This window comes from Takifugu rubripes, chromosome 16 (genome assembly GCF_901000725.2).
Source record: "Takifugu rubripes chromosome 16, fTakRub1.2, whole genome shotgun sequence".
Taxonomy (NCBI): Eukaryota; Metazoa; Chordata; class Actinopteri; order Tetraodontiformes; family Tetraodontidae; genus Takifugu; species Takifugu rubripes.
This window is the reverse complement of record NC_042300.1, coordinates 6,201,258-6,216,049: the sequence shown is the minus strand read 5'-3', so window position 1 is coordinate 6,216,049 and position 14,792 is coordinate 6,201,258. Positions and strand designations below refer to the sequence as shown.

Genomic DNA, 14,792 nt, shown 5'->3' with positions numbered 1-14,792 from the left:
AGGTTGGGTTTGACCAGTGGCCACGTGTCCTCTTCCTTTTCATGCCTCGCTGCGAACAACTATTTATCGTGTGATGAGGGTCAATCTTTGCCAATGACACCATTGAGAGAGCACAAGGCCGACCGGAGAGAGCTTGCGCATTGGTTACTTGAGTCCAACCGCCATAGTGAGTGAGTTACGTCACAGTCTGAGAGCGCGGACGCGTGTGTCTGTGAGTGTGTGTGTGTGTTTCAGGGAGGGTGAGAATTGAACTGTGATCGAGAAAAGGTGCAAGAAGTAAAGGAAAGAGCGGAGGAGGACGCCAAAGTATCGGAACTGCAGGAATTAGGCGGGTAAATTCTCGCGCAACTTGCGGAGAGTTTAAAAAAAAACAACCCAAAATAGATGATATTGTGATTATTCCAGGCGCGTGGGGTGAGCGCGAGGTGGGAGCGGGCATGGTGGATTCTCGCTTCCCTCGCTTCGGCAGCCCGGGAATCACGCGCGACCGAAGCGGTTGATATTCGTGCATGCGCTTTGGCTTCAGTGCGTGCACGCTCGGGTCGGTCGATGCGAGCACACTGGCGTGGCTCTCGGCCTCCATTTGCCCGTGTGTGTTTATGTTCGAGGCATCCGCCGAGCCGTCAGCCGCGGCGACGACGACCCGCAACAGTTTGAGTTTCCGCCGCCGACGCCATCTCGACGTCGCCGCGGCGGCCACGGAGGGATTCCGCCGACGTTGAAAGGTGAGGCGATTGTGAATCCTCCAACTTTTCCAACTTGCTGAGTGGTGGAGCAGGCGGCCTTCCTCTTCGCGGCGCGCGGCGAAGAAAGAGATGCAGCCACATAACTTCAATTTACCCCCTCGCCGATTTTTTTGGAGTGGATTAAATTCTAACACGGAGGGCGCCTGGGAGTTTGCGCTGCAAACGTGGACGTAAAAGCCGATTCGGTGCACTCTTTCGGTCGATTAACACCTTTAGACGTCAGCATCTGTGTGTTGGTGTGACTCTGTGATGATTAGTGGATTGACCTGAGGGAGAGAACGACGGGGGTGCAGGGCGACACGAACGCAGGTATTTTTTATTATTATTTTTTATTTTTAGCTCGTCTTCGGTCGTCGACGGAGATGGATTCGCACGTTTTTCAATTGTTTGGCGAAAACGTTGCTCAGAAACGGGTCCCGTCCGAGCAAATCAGCCATGTCCTCGGCTGGCTTTCCGGCAGCCTATTGGTCGGTCCAACCGAAGCGGTCTCGCAGTCCTCACGAAGACAAAGTCCACTTTTCTCAGTTTTCAACCAGAAATATGAACTCGAGAAATAATCACTGTCTTTTGCGCCTTTAGCAGCCTGTAATGATCTATTCGAGGCGACTGCGACGAGTTACAACTGCGTGTCATCGCTAAGGACACGTATTTATTTATTTTTTGTTGAGCTTATTTCTTGTCTGTGTTTTAAAGCCTGCGTGCAATTTGAGGTTGCTTTTAAATTATATACTAAATGTTTAAAGTGCTGTTGTCCCGCTGGTGTTGTGGAAATATGGGCAGGTGTTTTTCTGTTTGTTTTTTTACATACTGTTGTGAAGGGGCACAAAATGTCACGATGGCATTTGACTTTTTGAGTCCATAATACCCATTTAGTGAGTAAAACAGTACTGTAGTCAAATCCTGTAGAGTTGAAACAAATTGAGGGTGTAGATATAAGGGGGAAATGGATTATTGTTTCTGAAATGCTATCCAAATGTTTCCATGTTCCAACTTTATCAATGACTAGTAAATGCATCACTATCAAGGAAGGCTTCACAACTTATTGCTAAAAATCTGTCATTATCCGTATACAGTGTATATCAGCTTCATTCTCAGTAAATGTGACAGGATTGCATCTGCCCTACATTTGCACATAGTCTGTCCATATATGTGACCAATCAAATGGCGCTGGAGCACTTTAGATATGGTTTTATGTTAAAATGCTAGTGCCTGACTAGCATTAGCTAATCAGATGGCAATCCTTGTTAATGTAGTTTGGTGCTGCTGTTTCTCATCACACCTGTTTTTCATTTTGCAAAAGGCACAATCTTTGACTGAAACCCTACTGGGAAGATCTTGTTTCATCTTGGTGTTCTATAGATTTCAAAAACAAGTTACTACCACCAAGGAGGTTGACAGCTGGCATTTGTTAGGACAATAACTTATGAATAGATTTTAATGGAATATTTCAGGAAATGTTAATGGGCCAAAGAAGACCTGATAAAATGGTAATATTGTGCAGGGATTTTGATCTCCAAAAGATCAACGCCCACCGGCTATGATCATCATGCAAGCTTGTGGCACTACTGTCGATATACCTGTTCTAGTGCTGGCCCTGGTTAAGTTGGAGTTTTGCCTCCATTAATGGAAGCCAACTGTCCAAATCTCTTGATTCTCTAATTGGAATCATAGTCTATAATCTGCCGCCTCTATTAACAAGCCTTTCACAGAGGCTAATCCTTGAATACAAGTCAAGCAATCTAGGGTGGAAGACAAACTCACTGGTATTCCAAATAATTGGATTGAGTTTTGAGTGTAACGTCGGGAAAATATCTGCTTGTTATTGCTATTGCTTCACTTAGTTATCTGTATAAATGTTTGGACATGCATATATTTTTATTATAATTTTTGGTCGTTAGCTGTATAATGAAAATTGTTCTTGTAATTCTCCTGCAGGAATCTAATGAAGGGAAGCTTCCCCAAGCATGGGTGATGCCAGTCATGGACTCTGAAGTTGCACCAATGGAGGACCGCCGTGCTCTGGAGGAGGGGCGCGTGACTGATGGCCCCTTCCCATTTGCTCCAACGTCCGTCCCCTCTTCAACGCCATCTCTGCTTAACACAACTGGAGCTGATTTCACCAGTGAGCCGGAGATCGAGATGAAAGCCGTCTCCATGGCGAGTAACAACTGCAGCTCCACTTCCCTGTCTTCACCTGCTGAGGCGAGCCCAGCCAAACCTGTCGTGGCATCACCTACCCTGTGTCACAGTCCTACTGAACCCTACCAAGCTACCTCACAACTAGCATCAGAATCCCTGATGTGCACAGAGACCAGCCTTGTCAAACTACCACAATCATCACCATTGTTGCCTTCATTTGTATTCACCAAATTACAGAGTTCAAACACAGAAGGTGACTTCCCTACTGTATTGACCCACAAAGGTGTCAGCGTTACACTGGAGAACAATAGCGTGTGGAAGCAGTTCCACAGCTGCACAACTGAAATGATTCTCACCAAGCAGGGGAGACGCATGTTCCCATATTGCCGCTATCGCCTGTCTGGCCTGGAGCCTACGCGCATGTACAGCCTGTTCCTGTCCATCGTTCCAGTAGATCAATACAAGTACCGCTGGAGCAACTCCAAATGGGAACCTAGTGGAGTAGCAGAACACTACAACCAGGGTCTGTTCAGGGCGTTTTCACACCATTACTCGCCCAGTCAAGGCTCAGCTTTGATGACTAGCCTGGTGTCCTTCTATAAACTTAAACTGACCAATAATATGAATGATCAAGAAGGTCATATAATCCTACATTCCATGCATCGCTACATTCCTCGATTGCATGTGATACCTGTTGTGGATGGGGAGATATCTCTGCCCGACAAACTTGCATTCATGGGACCAGAATGCTTGACCTTTATATTTCCGCAAACTGAATTCATGGCTGTGACAACTTATCAGAACTTTCGCATCACCCAGCTGAAAATCAATCACAATCCGTTCGCAAAGGGCTTCAGGGAGGAAGGGAGCTGCTCTCGCCTGAACCGGATCATTACAGAAGTTCGGCATGTGGCAAAGGCAGGTGATCCGATACCTGATGTCAAATCAGAAGTCAAGGAGGAAGATGTGGAGCTGAGGTAGGAGTTTTGTTTTATTTTTAATCATTTGGAAGATAAAATGAGACGCGTGAATGGAAATAAGGACATCCAGTTTAGGGAAATCATTAATGACTGAACATTTTGTAGAATGGCAAAGACAACATTTTACTTTTTTTTTTTAAATTTGGGGACTCCACCTTGCAGACCATTTACGTAATGCGGTTGCATAACCTTAATTTTAAAAATTGATGGCTTTCCACTGGGTCAACTGCTGCAGTTAAGCGATTATTACGTGTTGCCATGTAGTTTATTTCACATTTATTGGTTTATCATCTATGAACACGAGTCAAATTGTTCTTGCAGTTTAAATGGTGACATAGACTCTACTTCCATCACCAAGACCAGGCTGGTCCTGAAGCCCATAATGTCCAGCAGTCCTGGTAATGCCCCTTTCGTCAACTGTTTAAGAGGCAAGCATGCGCTAGGTGAGCTTGTCCTTGTCGAAGACCAGCAATGTGTGGTGCCCAAAAAGGAACCCCACGTGGAAAGCTTAACCCCTAAGGCCAGGCAAAGATTCCGAGCGTCTACCCCGGGATCGTCACTCAGATTACGCAAGCGGGGAAGGAGGATCAATAGGCGCTGGGCAAATTCACATGGAAGAAGATGGAAAGCTGCGCCTGCCTCCCCCACGGTAGTCCACAGCCCATCGTTGACTGTCGCTATGCAACCGGAGCTGGATGATGTAGAGGGCCTGTTGTTTGTGTCATTCAGCTCTAAGGTAAATTACTCCAAAGTGGCATCTGCATATATCTCCACATCTGTGATGATTTCTATTTATTTATTTATTTTTTATAGTGATATAGTGCTGTGATTTCCCACGCTCAGGCCCTCACAGGCTTGGCTGCTAAGTAATAAAAGAGCCTAATATTCCCCTTGTTTACAGGAAGCGTTGGAGTTTCACATCAGAGACAAGTCTCCCAGTAGCCCGCCACCATCAACAAATGTGGAATTAAAAGAAACAAATAAGCTTGGAGGTTTGTTTTATTTATTAATTTCATTCATACTTTATGACCTGCAGTTAAATTCTGTTTTTAAAATTCCAAATATAGATATTACCTGAAACTGTGTAATTTTTATAACCTTTCTATAATTCAGATAATTCAGTCAAATTTTGACCAGATTTCATCTACAAGCTTCCTTAAAACATTTGTGGTGTTTTCAGCAGTCAGTCCAGAGGGAGATGAAGAGAACATACCTCACCTAGAGGCGGTCTTGCTGCAGGACCTGTCTCTCTGCAGACATAGACAGGTCCTCCATCCTGTGCTGCAGGAAGGTGAGTTTATCCACATCTCAGAAACGGCTACTATAATGTAAATGTTGCCCATCATTTCATCATTTACCTTGTGTATTTCAGTGGGGTTGAAGCTGAGTTGTCTTGACCCAGCCACACCTGTTGATTTGAAGTATCTGGGTATACATCTACCACTACCCCCCCCAGAACTTCCAGAGCAAAGCACAATCACATCTCCTTCTGGTATGTTAGTTATTGTTAATGCACTCATTCTGCTTGTATCACTACAAAATAGTAGCCTTTTTTTTTGCAAAGCAGCACCAGTTTAGTGTTTATTTGTGATGGTAAATGGAAAGAACCAGGCTCCACTATGTTAGCGCTGGTATGCTATTTCCATCTGCTCCACGTCTTTAAAGTGGTTCTTTTGATTTAACAGGTGAAAGGTTGTCAGTTCATTGCTGCCATTTTGAGTATTTTGAGTATTTTTCCTTTTGCATCCGTCTATACGGTTTCACTTATCATTTGTTCACCTTTGATCAATTGCTTTTTAATTATATTGCTGCTAATAAGTGATTGTGACACGATCAGGAAGTAGCACAAATGCTGTTTTTAGCATTTCCCATAGTCCTTACACACTGTCATTAGAGGATAAGCAGAGTTTTGTAACCTGAAATAAGAGTGGGCTGTATAGGTTAATGGTTTAATGTTATTTCCTACACAGATGAGGGATTATCCTTCATTTCTCGGACTGGAAAGACGAGCGACATGACAAAAATAAAGGGATGGAAAAGCAAGTTCATAAAAAGCAAAGAAACCTGTCCTGGCTCCGATGGTGCGGACTGTTCATCTTGTTTTACCAGTAGCATCCTTTTTTAACACTTTGATCAGTACATTGATTGTAATTACATAAGATTAATAGCATGGAAGCAAATGAATGCACTTGTCTTATTCCTTATTGCACACAATAATCTAAAGATGATTTTCCTCCCGCTAATTCAGGATCACAGAAGAACCTATCTGCCTTCTGCAGCAACATGTTGGATGAGTATTTAGAAAGTGAAGCCCAGAAGATCAGTGAGCGAGCTGCTGCCTTTTCCACCAACCCCGAGGGCCGTGTGTCCTACCAGCTGCCTGCTAAAAGCTCCAGCTATGTAAAGACCTTGGACAGTGTCCTCAAGCATCGTGGCACTGCATCCAAATCTGCGGTTGGGTCCAGCAGACCATGTCCCCTTTCCCACAAACACCTCTTCAACTTTGCTCAGAGCTCATTGGCACAGACTGACCCCGTAAGTCCAAAAGGAAGTCCATCGGTGCCTCGGTCTGCACCTTCACATTTGGCAGCTGAGTTAAAGGCGTGTTCTACTCCCGCGTCTCACGGCACTAGTCCTGTACAACAGACGTAAGTCCCTTCTATTTATATAATGAAAAACCTGATTTATCAGCCCTATGTTAGAGATCTATCACATATACGTGTCTACAAAATTTAGAATTCTTCAGATTTTTATTCCAGGTTAGACGTCAATGTAGGGTATGGCTGCAGCTATCGTATATTTTAATCATCGCATATTTTGCTGAAAAAAATTCCTTGGATTAATCAAGTGATCGGATAAAACGCATCTGAGTTTGTGAAAAAGAGGAGCCTTCCATGGGAGGGGGGGGTTTGGGTGTGACTACTCTGTAAACAACACAATTGGATGGGCGTGTTTGAGGCTCTAGTCGGATAAAATGCCAGACAACTTTGAAATTCCTCCTGGATGCTTTTTTAGGTCTCAAAAAGAGGACAAGTGCAGACCAAGGGGGATGTCTGAAAACCCTGCACAAGGGAATATGTCATCATTATTGCTACTTTGCGTCAAGTTTCCCATCTTCCCACTCCATTTTCACTTCCTCCTTCGTTTGCATCGGTAACATGAGCGTGTTTTGCCACATTTAAAGTTAATAAAGTTAAATAAATGATTACTCGAAGCAGAGAAAATTGCTCGATTATGTATTTTACTGTATATGTATTTTAGCTACTTGAATTACTTGAAGGGGGAATAGATTCTCCCCTTATGTAGAGGAACTGTATATTAAACATTCGACCTGTTCTGCTGCAGCTGCCGTTTTTGTGAATTTGGGGATTTTCCTTTACTGTGTCGACCAAATTGGGTTGTTGGTGTAGTTTTTGGGCCCGTGTGTCTAGTATTTAATGACAATTTTGCAAGTGCACGTAATTGGGGAGAAAAGAATATATCCATGCTGATCAAAGGTTTTGGCTTTTCATCTGATTGAGATTATAAAAGGAATTTTGTTTGAATGCGGAATTTGAAAATAATTTTGCCAACAAATTGGCCTCAATACAGTTTTTAATGTCAAAACTCACCACAGTTGTTGTCAGTGGTGTCTTGATGCAAATCAGATTTTTTCTATGATTACCTTTGAGCCTTGATTATACAAAGCAACCTCTCTCTGTTATGGTTTGGTTTCATGTCATGGCAGACTACAAATTTTGTGAACAGAAACACTAAAATTGTTGCAAATAAACAGTATCCACTGATTATTTTCAGCCAATGCAGAACTCAGTCTTGGACCAAAGTAACTGTGATTGCTTCATCTTGTGCCTTCAGGTCATCAGCACACCAGCCAGTGGGCATCCAGAGATCAGTGACAAGCCAGGGACTGACCTATAGATCTTCAGCCCTCACCAAGTTCCAGTCCAAACTATTGGAGATGGAGATTGGAACACTAAACGAAGGTCTGAGCCGAACACAACTCACAAACGACAGACTCGGTGTAGCTCTGTCTGTTTTGCTAACAAAAGAGGTATGAGCTGTCCTTGAAGTAAGAGTGTGTAGCAGATAGATGCTGCAATAATTAGCATCTTAACTCAAAAGGTAATCCTACATTTTCTGACTGAATTTCTTCTTTTAAAACAGATGCAGCCTAGTCAGATCTTGAAGGTTGCCAAATATCCAGTGGATAAAACTACTAAAACCGAATGTGGTTGGGATTTCTGCAGACTGGGCTGCCTGTGTGCTAGTCTGCAATATTCTAGGAAAGGTCCCCTCCACTGCCAGCGCCCTGAGTGCATGTTTGGCTGTGCCTGCTTCAAACGTAAGATCACTAAGCAGTTGATCACAGCGGAGGACAAGGCAGAAGGCCAGCCTGTTTACTGTAAGCCCAAACTAGTTTTAAACTACCTCTGCAGTGATGGATTCCCTTGTTTATAGCTTTTCCCTTAGCTTAAATTTTTTTGTTTTTGCTCTACCAAAAGTACATTTAAGAAATGTTTGTCTCTCACACAGCCATGACTAACATGGAACATCCATCCCAGCCTCAGCGTGGCTTCCATGCTAAGACACTCTGGAAATGCAGCACCAATAATGAGGATCCAGAGCCTGTCTTTGCTCCCAGTGGTGCTCGACCATGTTTGGCTCCTATAAAGGCTGCAAAACGTAGCAGCCTGGCTCATCAATCACAACAGGTAAAATACAAATTTATGTTTTTTGTTTTTTGTTTTTCTGTGCTTTTTCACGCTTTAACCCCTTAGTGTTCATACTTAATAGTTAAAACAGCCAAGTTACAGGTCTAAAAATAAGTGTTTTAATTTATATTTGTCTTCAAGCTATGAGGTTATGTTTGTGGTTTGTCTGTTCACTCAAATGGGATATTTCCAGTTCACTCTAAGGGGATTTTATTAAGCACAAAATAATCATGTGCACCCAAGGATGAACAATGACCAGTGTAACTATGACCTCAGAATTTTGAGGATTTCTCTTTTCCCTACCTGGTAAAAATATTGATTTTGACCTGAGGATAATTGAGATTACTTTTCTGGTATTAGGAAACATTTAAAATGTGTATATAAAGAAATGGCTCAGCTTAATCATTTTTAATAACATTGCACCAAAACAAAGTTCTTGCCATGTTTAAACACCATAATATAAAACCAGAAGGCAGGTTAGAGGGTATGCTAAGCTGCTCGTGTGTGTTTGTGTGTGTATGTGGGTGTGTGTGTGTGTGTGTGTGTGATATTCATGATCTAGAACCTCTTGAAACCTCTGCAGGTGAGAGAAGACGATAAGGACCCTGTGTATAAATACCTGGAGAGCATGATGACCTGTGCACGTGTAAGAGGGTTCAGAGAGAGGGCCCCACCTGAAGTGAATTTAGAGCCCAAAATCATCGGTACATCCAGAATCATATTTTTGTACTATTAATGTGGACACAGTTCTGGTTCTGGTTTCGGTGACATAACAGTGTTTTTGTTTTCTGTGCAGAGAAACCCCCTCAGTTGACAGCTTTTGATGAGAAGGAGGCAAGAAAACAAATTGAGATCCAGTCCGGATGTCATTGGAGGAAGGACCGCAAAAAGGTCCTGGAAGAGTTATGCCGACGCATGAATCAGAATAATATTCCTGAGAGCTTTATCATAGAACCGTACCAGATCCGCCTGATTACCAAGATTGTCATGCAGAAGCCCAGCGGCTCAGTCATTAAATACAGGGTAAGACTGGAGATTCTAACAGATTTTACAATTTAAAGTTCTTCTGAAAGATGCTCTTGTATAAAACAGTCTTTCTCATCTTTATGAAGTTGCATATTAGTGAACCATCAGCCAATGATGAGGAAAAGTCTGAAAGCAGTGACAAAGAAATGCATGCCAGTGATGGTGAGGACATGGAAACAGTTGAGGAAGAGGAAGAGCCAGTTATGCGCTATGGAGTCACACCTTTTCTGAGCGGTGTGTTACCTGCTGGCAAACTGAGAGCCAGAACCAAACCAGTTGGCTGTCAAGCATCCGGACTTATACAGGTTATATACAGGTTATAGGCTAAAGGCTATAACACTTTTTCACATTTTTTACCTGATAGGGAAGTACACCGACTAAGTGAGTTTTCCTGACCTAAATTACTTTCCCTACAGGTTAATGGCAAGACGTACAATCAGGCCAGACTGTTGCTGGGAACTATGGGATCTTTACATCCAGCCAACCGTCTTGCAGCTTACATCACAGGCCGAGTGAATTTGCCCGCTGAAATAAATAAAAAAACTCTAAAGTCAGATCCTACAAACAAAGCCAACACTCCTGCTATCCTGCTCGTCAAAGCTGCAGGCACCGAGACCCCTTCGACAATAACCCCCAGAACAACTGCGAAGCTGAAGAATCCGACACAGCAGCCAGGTAAACTTGGTCTCTGAGACATAAGCACAGTTTTAAACAGATTCTCCCTCAGTGGTGAAAGAAGTAATAAACTCCAGAACCTTTCAACACTGACACCTGCAGCTACAGCTCACTATTGAGACCACCAAATGAAATGAAGCTTCTTAAATGTCCGGCTTTCAGATGTTATTAGTTGGATAAACCGGGCTTAAAATCTAACTGAAATTCAATATTGGTGTTAAGCCAGGTATCCTTTCTGGTTTGGGGCTTTAGTAAACATCACAAATCAAACAAATCATCACACAAGCTGCCTGATCGCTGGCTTGATAATTAAGTAATGCCATGAAGTTTCCGGTAGGTGTATATGACCCTTTACCTGTGTTTTTGTTTTTGTTTTTTTAGTTCAACAATCTGAGCTAGAATCTTCTAACAAGGGTTTTGTGGCACTACTGCTGCCTCCACAAAGCGCTCCATCCAAATCCCCGGTCCAAACAATCACCAGAGGAGACATCTGCCAAAGCACCACCTTCCAGAACAGCTCCATGACCTCAAACGTCTCCCTCACTGTCTCACCATCACTGAAAACCCCCAGTTTCTTAGGACAGACTGGGACCTTTTCATTTAGGATCTGCCCTCCCACTAACCAAGGCACCAAAAGTCAGACCCAGCAAGGAGTGTTGCTGCCCGGCGGCTTCACTCTCATTCAGCTCCCCAGCCAAAATACCAATGGAGACTCCCAGCAGGTACCATGTGAGAACACAGTGGGCACAGCCAACCTCAACTGGCTTGGATTGGACATTGCTGCTAAAGCTAGAGAGCTGTTAAGTAGCGAAATGGTGAAACCAGAGTTTTTCACAGCACCAAAGTGTAATGACGACACATCTTCAGAGGAGAGCGTTGAACTCAACAGGCAGGTGGAATCAGGTGGAAATGATTCAGAGTCTTTGGACTTCTCGGAAGAGAGTGATGAGGTACAACAAAAAGCCCGAAACATAACTGCTTAGTTCTACTTAAGCTAACCTTCATGTTTATGCTAAACCACTTTATCATGACTTCTGTAGGTGGACGTGGAAACTATCGATGGCTCACATGAATTGGTCATCGATAGAATCAAAGAAGATGCCAGAAAAGCACTCGTCACATCTCGGTAATCAATGTTAATGCATATCTTTTAGAAACAAGATGCACCATGTATATTTGTGCATATCTGATACTTGCAAACATCTTTCATTTCAGGAATTCCCAGGATGGTTTTAGATCGCCGCCAGCAGCCAGCATCCAGGCACAGCCTAATTCATCTAAAGTAATTATAAATTGCTCACCTTTGACCACAGATTCTTGTTCTGCGTTCCTGATTCTGCCACGATGTGCCTTTCATCACCAGCAACAAAAGGGCAGATGTGAGAGCCTCAAAATTCTAAACAGGCGGGAGACTCACACCTGGGTAGAGAGGTTGAGGCGTTCTGAACTGAGAGAGCTGTTTGACAAACTCCACACCATCCTCCAGACGAACCCCAAGCCCCCCCGTCTTCACCTGCTTTCAATGGTCTGTTCCGCGTCCTCTTAAATTGAGATTTATTTCTATTATTATTATTTGTACAAAAATCTGGAGAATGGTCAAAACCTTCCTACTCATTGTATGTTTGACACCAGTAACAGTAAAAAGAGCATGAAAGCCCATGTGTAAGCACTTTAACTTGCTAAAATAATTCATTTACATTATTTTGTTTGTGTGTTTCAACCTCTTGTCTCTACAGGCTCAAAATGAAATCAAATCTTTGGTTGAAGCCTCGAAATATCTGGAAGATCAGAAGACAAAACTGATACAGAAACAGCAGGCTTATTTGAAGGAGCTTTCACTTCTGACTGGTATGTAGGATTCAAGTTTAACATTGCTTTTTGCCTTAATAATCTATATCAAAATATTACTAATTTTTATGACATTTTAGGGAGGTCAGAAAAGGTTATTCAAGACCGACTGAAGGAGTTTTACAAGGAGGAGAAACTGAAGGAAAAAACAATGAAGTGGAGCCCTTTCTTTTCCAATCTCCTCCAGTCCAGAGCTGCTCTTCTGCAGGCCGATAATTCCGAGGCCAAAAAAGAAACCATACCTCTTTTGCCATCTGACTTTTTGCTCAGGCCCTCTCAGCATCCCTCCAACCCCGTAGCTGCACAGAACACTGCGGTCCTGACACCTCTGAGAATGCAACATTTCCAGCCTGAGGTCACGAAGACAATGTCACCGGAGCTAAAGAGTGTTGCTGCACCCTCACCGCACGACGACAGAAAGGACAAGATATCCGATTCCGTTGCTCAAATGAGTGTCAAAGCCACAACCTCAACACAGAAGCCTGATGCCATTCAGCCAGTGAAGGAGATTAGTTTTCCTCTGGTTCGCTCCAAAAGTGGCAGAATCATTCTCCCCTCATCTCTGAAGCCAAGTATGTGAAGACCTGCTTTTGACCTATTTGCTCCTGATGTTAAACTCAAACCAGTGGGGAAAATATGTACGCCTGTAATAAAGGTCACAAAGTATCTGACCATACAAATACAAGGATTGATATAGCAAAGTTTACCCATATGCATGAGATTTTTTAATGCGAGATGATAATTGCAGAAAGCCTAAATCTAAATGAGAAATTTAGTAAAATCCAGTGGAAAAATGAAAACAAAAAAAAGGGTATATGTGTGTGTGAGGTTTACATTGGATGTTTACATATGTTTTTCCTGTGTTTCTCAGTTTGCCAGAACATTTTACCAGTTGTGGGTGAGAAGAGCAAGCTGGCAGGAGAGACTGGTGAGAAGCCTGCTAAAAAACAGAAGACGGAGCCAGACCAGCCTGCAGAGATCATATCTGTGACAGAGGAGGACAAAACGCTCCAATCCCCAAACTCTAAGCCAACGCCTCCATGTGTGAATACACCCATGGCCTCTGTTACCTTCCTTAACAAGTCAATGTTATTAGTCCAGAAGGCCCTGCATGCTGCAGAACAAATTCCTACCGTGGGTCCTCAGGCTGCTCCGACCCAAACCCCTGTCCAACGCAGCAGAGGCAGACCTCGGAAGACTCCCAGGATCCAAGTGAAACTTGCTCCTGCTAGTGAACGGCGCGGGCACTCTGTTAAGAGTCTCGATCACAGTCAAACTGCAGTTGCAGAGGGACCCAAGGAAAACGGTCTGTTGACCACAGGGGATTCGCCACTTCTGCTCAAACGGGGCAGAGGACGGCCTCCGAAGAGGTCTTCATCTGAGGGGTTATGGAATCCTCCAGTCATACAGGGAAGCGTCACACCCAAATCTGAGGACATTCCTGAAAGATTTTCTAAAGAGAGTAGAAAAGCTCGGCCTTTAACCCGAGCCGCCCTTGGAAAAGACTTCCCCAGTGCGAAGAAACGCTCATGGATAGATATAGAGAAGGAATTGGAACAGGACACAGACTCAGAATAGTTTTATGACTAAAGCCAACGCATATGTCGGTGGACCTCAGTTACTGTTGAAGCTTTATGCTGCTTTTCTGTCCAAACCTCAGTGGAGTTTCATACAGCAGTGGGAAGTTTTGTCTTTTGTGTCCTGTATATCAGAGAAAAGCATTAATTGACCTTCTGAATGTACAAAAAGAAATTTTTAATAATCCTACCCACCTGCCTGTTGACTTAAAATGAAGCCTTACAAACTGTATAAATTAGGAGGACCAGCCAACACTGCTTTACTAACTCTGCATGTTAATTGTTTTCTTTATATTGGTCATCAATTCTTATTTTAATGAACTCACTGAAGACCATTGCTGGTAGCACTTTGGTAGGATTGGTCATTGTGGGATGTTTATTATGATATGCATTTAAAATATTAAAGAACTTTTTTTTTTCATGGGGCTTTAGTAATCTGAGGACATTTTATTTTAAACTTTGTTACATTAACCTACTGTGTGGATAATGTTGAGACACTGGTTTTCCTATTACTTTGGTTTAAAACAAATCATTTGACCATTGAAAATCAATAAAAATGTGACATGCATATATTGTGCCACAAGTTGTCACCTGTAGGTTTTCTTTGTGTGTGTGTGTGTGTTTTTTTTTACATGTTAAAAAAATAATGGTTTTGCTTGCTAATTGTTGCATTTTAAACCCATTCCATCCTGAGAAATTAGTCAAATGCAACAATGAGGACAAAACGGTTACAATCCAGAGGCCGTATCAACCGTCTTGTATTGACTTTTCCTAAATATGGAAATAAGTGTGAATCATTTGCTGCCCCAAGGTAGGAAAATTACAATTAAAATGTCAACAGCTATTTTCCATAAAACATTGAGGGCACTATACCTCTTTATTGTCTAAAGAGCTATGGTTAACTGATAAAATAAAAAAAGAATAGCTCTAAGTGATTAATAAAATGTTACTTTAAAGGAAATGGATACAGGCTTTCAGCAGGTTAAATTGACTACTAATACTAAAATCAATAGCCAGATATTTAGACATAATTGAAAGCTATCTCTGATTCATGATCAAGTGGAGTTTTATCTTACAATAAACTTAAGA

At 42.7% G+C, this 14,792-nt stretch overlaps 1 protein-coding gene across 8 annotated transcripts; it reads left to right on the top strand.

Moving 5' to 3' along the window:
* Positions 1–183: 183 nt before the first annotated feature.
* On the top strand, positions 184–14,283 carry mgab (MAX dimerization protein MGA b). Of its 8 annotated transcripts, none has more exons than XM_029849515.1 (23): positions 184–332; positions 406–725; positions 2,682–3,862; positions 4,187–4,601; positions 4,767–4,857; positions 5,049–5,156; positions 5,238–5,357; positions 5,836–5,946; positions 6,114–6,513; positions 7,721–7,916; positions 8,030–8,267; positions 8,399–8,577; positions 9,140–9,281; positions 9,374–9,600; positions 9,690–9,908; positions 10,020–10,278; positions 10,660–11,228; positions 11,319–11,404; positions 11,494–11,560; positions 11,642–11,803; positions 12,015–12,126; positions 12,207–12,698; positions 12,998–14,283. In XM_029849515.1, the coding sequence occupies exons 3-23, from the start codon at positions 2,718–2,720 to the stop codon at positions 13,702–13,704; spliced, it is 6,045 nt and encodes a 2,014-aa protein (XP_029705375.1). In that variant the 5' UTR covers positions 184–332; positions 406–725; positions 2,682–2,717; the 3' UTR covers positions 13,705–14,283. The 8 variants fall into 8 exon arrangements, with proteins under 8 accessions (XP_029705375.1, XP_029705377.1, XP_029705376.1 ...); XM_029849517.1 differs by having other exon boundaries at positions 5,046–5,156; positions 8,030–8,207; XM_029849516.1 differs by having other exon boundaries at positions 5,046–5,156; positions 9,161–9,281.
* Positions 14,284–14,792: the final 509 nt, after the last annotated feature.

Bases quoted from the DNA above. Each gene is read 5' to 3' on its own strand.
- mgab (XM_029849513.1), top strand. From the start codon at position 2,718: ATGCCAGTCATGGACTCTGAAGTTGCACCAATGGAGGACCGCCGTGCT. The intron at 4,858-5,045 runs GTTTGTTTTATT...TGGTGTTTTCAG, and splicing joins AGAAACAAATAAGCTTGGAG to CAGTCAGTCCAGAGGGAGAT. The intron at 5,358-5,835 runs GTATGTTAGTTA...TTTCCTACACAG, and splicing joins CACAATCACATCTCCTTCTG to ATGAGGGATTATCCTTCATT.